This window comes from Trichomycterus rosablanca, chromosome 1, assembly GCF_030014385.1.
Source record: "Trichomycterus rosablanca isolate fTriRos1 chromosome 1, fTriRos1.hap1, whole genome shotgun sequence".
NCBI lineage: Eukaryota > Metazoa > Chordata > Actinopteri > Siluriformes > Trichomycteridae > Trichomycterus > Trichomycterus rosablanca.
The window spans coordinates 2,310,626-2,315,746 of NC_085988.1; the positions used below are offsets into that span (position 1 = coordinate 2,310,626).

At 43.7% G+C, this 5,121-nt stretch overlaps 1 protein-coding gene across 1 annotated transcript in view; it reads right to left on the minus strand.

Moving 5' to 3' along the window:
* Window positions 1–4,735, minus strand: part of slc9a1b (solute carrier family 9 member A1b) — an 18,189-nt gene extending 13,454 nt beyond the window's left edge. Inside the window, exons 1-3 of the mRNA XM_062997680.1 lie at window positions 4,557–4,735; window positions 2,928–3,388; window positions 1–121 (exon numbers count right to left, since the gene is read on the minus strand). The exon at window positions 1–121 is cut by the window's left edge and continues 130 nt beyond it. Coding sequence (XP_062853750.1) covers window positions 1–121; window positions 2,928–3,388; window positions 4,557–4,731 — 757 coding nt within the window. The 5' untranslated portion in view covers window positions 4,732–4,735. The remainder of the gene's footprint in view (window positions 122–2,927; window positions 3,389–4,556) is intronic.
* Window positions 4,736–5,121: the final 386 nt, after the last annotated feature.

Genomic DNA, 5,121 nt, shown 5'->3' on the forward strand with positions numbered 1-5,121 from the left:
AAACCACGCCCACTACGATGCCCCCTAATGCCACCACTACAAAACTGAACACGCCCAGTAATGCATCACGTAGAGCCACAGAGCCGGAGCCTCCGAACTCCTCCAAGAGGTGATAGAGCACCTGTGCAACAACAACAACAACAACAAAGGGTTTAACGTCCTGCACCCCTAAACCTTTAAACCAGTAACTGACCCACTTCCTGCACCCCTAATCAACTCCCTAAACCTTTAAACCAGTAACTGACCCACTTCCTGCACCCCTAATCAACTCCCTAAACCTTTAAACCAGTAACTGACCCAATTCCTGCACCCCTAATCTACTCCCTAAACCTTTAAACCAGTAACTGACCCACTTCCTGCACCCCTAATCAACTCCCTAAACCTTTAAACCAGTAACTGACCCACTTCCTGCACCCCTAATCAACTCCCCAAACCTTTAAACCAGTAACTGACCCACTTCCTACACCCCTAAACAACTCCCCAAACCTTTAAACCAGTAACTGACCCACTTCCTGCACCCCTAATCTACTCCCTAAACCTTTAAACCAGTAACTGACCCACTTCCTACACCCCTAAACAACTCCCCAAACCTTTAAACCAGTAACTGACCCACTTCCTGCACCCCTAATCAACTCCCTAAACCTTTAAACCAGTAACTGACCCACTTCCTGCACCCCTAATCAACTCCCCAAACCTTTAAACCAGTAACTGACCCACTTCCTACACCCCTAAACAACTCCCCAAACCTTTAAACCAGTAACTGACTCACTTCCTGCACCCCTAATCAACTCCCTAAACCTTTAAACCAGTAACTGACCCACTTCCTGCACCCCTAATCAACTCCCCAAACCTTTAAACCAGTAACTGACCCACTTCCTACACCCCTAAACAACTCCCCAAACCTTTAAACCAGTAACTGACCCAATTCCTGCACCCCTAATCTACTCCCTAAACCTTTAAACCAGTAACTGACCCACTTCCTACACCCCTAAACAACTCCCCAAACCTTTAAACCAGTAACTGACCCACTTCCTGCACCCCTAAACAACTCCCCAAACCTTTAAACCAGTAACTGACCCAATTCCTGCACCCCTAATCTACTCCCTAAACCTTTAAACCAGTAACTGACCCACTTCCTGCACCCCTAATCTACTCCCTAAACCTTTAAACCAGTAACTGACCCACTTCCTGCACCCCTAATCAACTCCCTAAACCTTTAAACCAGTAACTGACCCACTTCCTGCACCCCTAATCAACTCCCCAAACCTTTAAACCAGTAACTGACCCACTTCCTACACCCCTAATCAACTCCCCAAACCTTTAAACCAGTAACTGACCCACTTCCTGCACCCCTAATCAACTCCCTAAACCTTTAAACCAGTAACTGACCCAATTCCTGCACCCCTAAACAACTCCCCAAACCTTTAAACCAGTAACTGACCCACTTCCTGCACCCCTAATCAACTCCCCAAACCTTTAAACCAGTAACTGACCCACTTCCTACACCCCTAATCAACTCCCCAAACCTTTAAACCAGTAACTGACCCAATTCCTGCACCCCTAAACAACTCCCCAAACCTTTAAACCAGTAACTGACCCACTTCCTGCACCCCTAATCAACTCCCCAAACCTTTAAACCAGTAACTGACCCACTTCCTGCACCCCTAATCAACTCCCCAAACCTTTAAACCAGTAACTGACCCAATTCCTGCACCCCTAAACAACTCCCCAAACCTTTAAACCAGTAACTGACCCACTTCCTGCACCCCTAATCAACTCCCCAAACCTTTAAACCAGTAACTGACTCAATTCCTGCACCCCTAATCTACTCCCTAAACCTTTAAACCAGTAACTGACACACTTCCTACACCCCTAATCAACTCCCCAAACCTTTAAACCAGTAACTGACCCAATTCCTGCACCCCTAATCAACTCCCTAAACCTTTAAACCAGTAACTGACCCACTTCCTGCACCCCTAATCAACTCCCCAAACCTTTAAACCAGTAACTGACCCAATTCCTGCACCCCTAATCTACTCCCTAAACCTTTAAACCAGTAACTGACACACTTCCTACACCCCTAATCAACTCCCCAAACCTTTAAACCAGTAACTGACCCAATTCCTGCACCCCTAATCTACTCCCTAAACCTTTAAACCAGTAACTGACCCAATTCCTGCACCCCTAATCAACTCCCTAAACCTTTAAACCAGTAACTGACCCACTTCCTGCACCCCTAATCAACTCCCCAAACCTTTAAACCAGTAACTGACCCAATTCCTGCACCCCTAATCTACTCCCTAAACCTTTAAACCAGTAACTGACACACTTCCTACACCCCTAATCAACTCCCCAAACCTTTAAACCAGTAACTGACCCAATTCCTGCACCCCTAATCTACTCCCTAAACCTTTAAACCAGTAACTGACCTACTTCCTGCACCCCTAATCAACTCCCTAAACCTTTAAACCAGTAACTGACCCACTTCCTGCACCCCTAATCAACTCCCTAAACCTTTAAACCAGTAACTGACCCACTTCCTGCACCCCTAATCAACTCCCCAAACCTTCAAACCAGTAACTGACCCACTTCCTGCACCCCTAATCAACTCCCTAAACCTTTAAACCAGTAACTGACCCACTTCCTGCACCCCTAATCAACTCCCCAAACCTTTAAACCAGTAACTGACCCACTTCCTACACCCCTAATCAACTCCCCAAACCTTTAAACCAGTAACTGACCCAATTCCTGCACCCCTAATCAACTCCAGTAAACCTTTAAACCAGTAACTGACCCACTTCCTGCACCCCTAATCAACTCCCTAAACCTTTAAACCAGTAACTGACCCACTTCCTGCACCCCTAATCAACTCCCTAAACCTTTAAACCAGTAACTGACCCCTTGTACTGCACCCTTCTTCCACTTACCACGGTAACCGCATCATTAAGGAGCGACTCTCCGAACACCAGGATGTGCAGGAGCTCGTTGATGTGAATCTCCTGGAAGACGGCCAGGACGGCCACCGGATCCACCGCCGAGGAGATGGACCCGAACAGCAGGCAGGACAGAAGGTCCACTCCACCCGCCTGGACCACGCCCAGCCTGCACGCCCCGTATAAAACGGCCCCCACGAAGACGGAGTTCCAGAGCGTGCCCAGCACGGCCAGCGCCAGGATGGAACCCACGTTCTCAGCGAAAGACCTGAGAGGAAGGAAGTAGCCGGCGTCCAGGATGATGGGCGGGAGGAGACACAGGAAGAAGAGGTTGGTGTCAAGAACTGGAAGCTGTTCACCTGAGAGTTTAATGAGACCTCCAACCAGGAAACCAACCATGATCAGCACGCAGCTCTCCGACACCACGCTGGAGATGCCCGGGATCACGTGGAAGCCTAGAGGAAGAGAGAGACTCTAATGTAATCCAACGGTCCAACCAGCACCAGTACAAGTCTGCAATGAGGAGGGGATCTGGTGATCTGGCTAATCATTTGGTTGTTGTGTGTGTTGAGATATTTCTTCTGGTCAAGCATATCTGGCTCCCCCATTGAGGTCAGGTCATATTGGTCATGTGATCATTTCTTTAGGCCTGATATAGTGGTTTAGTGGTTAACCATGGTGGCAAGTCTATTTGGATAGACCTTATTTAGTGTGTGTGTGTATTTATGCTAGTGTGTGTTTATGCTTGTGTGTGTGTGTGTGTGTTATCACCAGCTCTAGGGTGGAGCTCAGACGTCTGACTGACCCTGATACAGAGGCCTACACGTCCTGCTCTGTAGAGCCAGAGTTAATGCACCCTCGGTTGGTATCTGTTACGTTTCTGTGCTGTTTGGGCTTTAAGAAGGTCTCGAGAACCTTGTTAGAATAAATCTTGGACTCTATCATGTATCAGGAGATTGTTTCCTCTTGGAGGCTAAAAATGGGTCAATACATCCGTAATATAATAATAAAAATGAATGCAACAGTAATTTTATTATTATTAATTTTATTCTTATTCTTCTTATTATTATTATTAGTATTAATTTTATTATTATTTATTATTATTATTATTATTTATTATTATTATTATTTATTATTATTACTATTATTTTATTATTATTATTGTTATTATTATTATTTATTATTTTTATTATTACTATTATTATAGTTATTATTATTTTATTATTATTATTATTTTATTATTATTATTATTATTATTATTTCTAATACAGCAATAATGTGTGAAACTTAAATAATGTAATATTATTTATATATTATTAAATATACAATATTTATGATTTATTATTGCAATATTTAATTTAAGTCTTTGCGATTAATATTTGGTATAAAATGAATAATACCAGATATATAATTAATTAATCATTACTAATGGAGTACTGTGGTTATATAACTTTTACTATATAATAATAACAATTAATACATTTATTATTATTATTACAATATTGTGGTTATATACCTTTAATTATACATCATTAATCATGTATAGAACAACAGTAAATGAATATAAGAAATAAAATATAATGTATCAGTATTATTAAGTATTAAATGTAAATAAATCCTCACCGAGCTTCATGAGTGACGCCAGCAGGATCCACAGCGAGATCTCAAAAGGTTTCCGGACGCGCTCATAATTAACGGTGAGAACGGGGAAGAGGTGCACAGGGTCCGAATCCTTCAACGCGGACGAGTTCAACACCACACCAGAACCAGAACCAGAACTAAAACTGAGCGCCAGCATCACAGTGAGAGGAAACATGTGCATGATCCTACTGGTACCAGAACCAAACATAAACACACACTGGAGGAAACATCAGGGACTGACTGAGGAGCACCAAGCACACAGAGCTGATAACATCCCACACCCAGCACCCCTCGAGAAGAACCCCCTCAGCCAGGGTGGAGCTCCACTCTACCCACCCAAACACATGGTTTATACACCATAACAGTGTTTATATACCCATTAGATCTGAGAAGCACTGGTGAGGTCAGGCACTGGTGATGAGAAGGTCATGTGAACATGTGTTCAGTAGAGTTCCTGCACACCAAACGGTCCAACTGTTCCTGTACTGTGACTGAACCCATGCTGGTGTGAAGCCTGCTCGACTGTGGAAGTGTAGTTAGTGGTTGA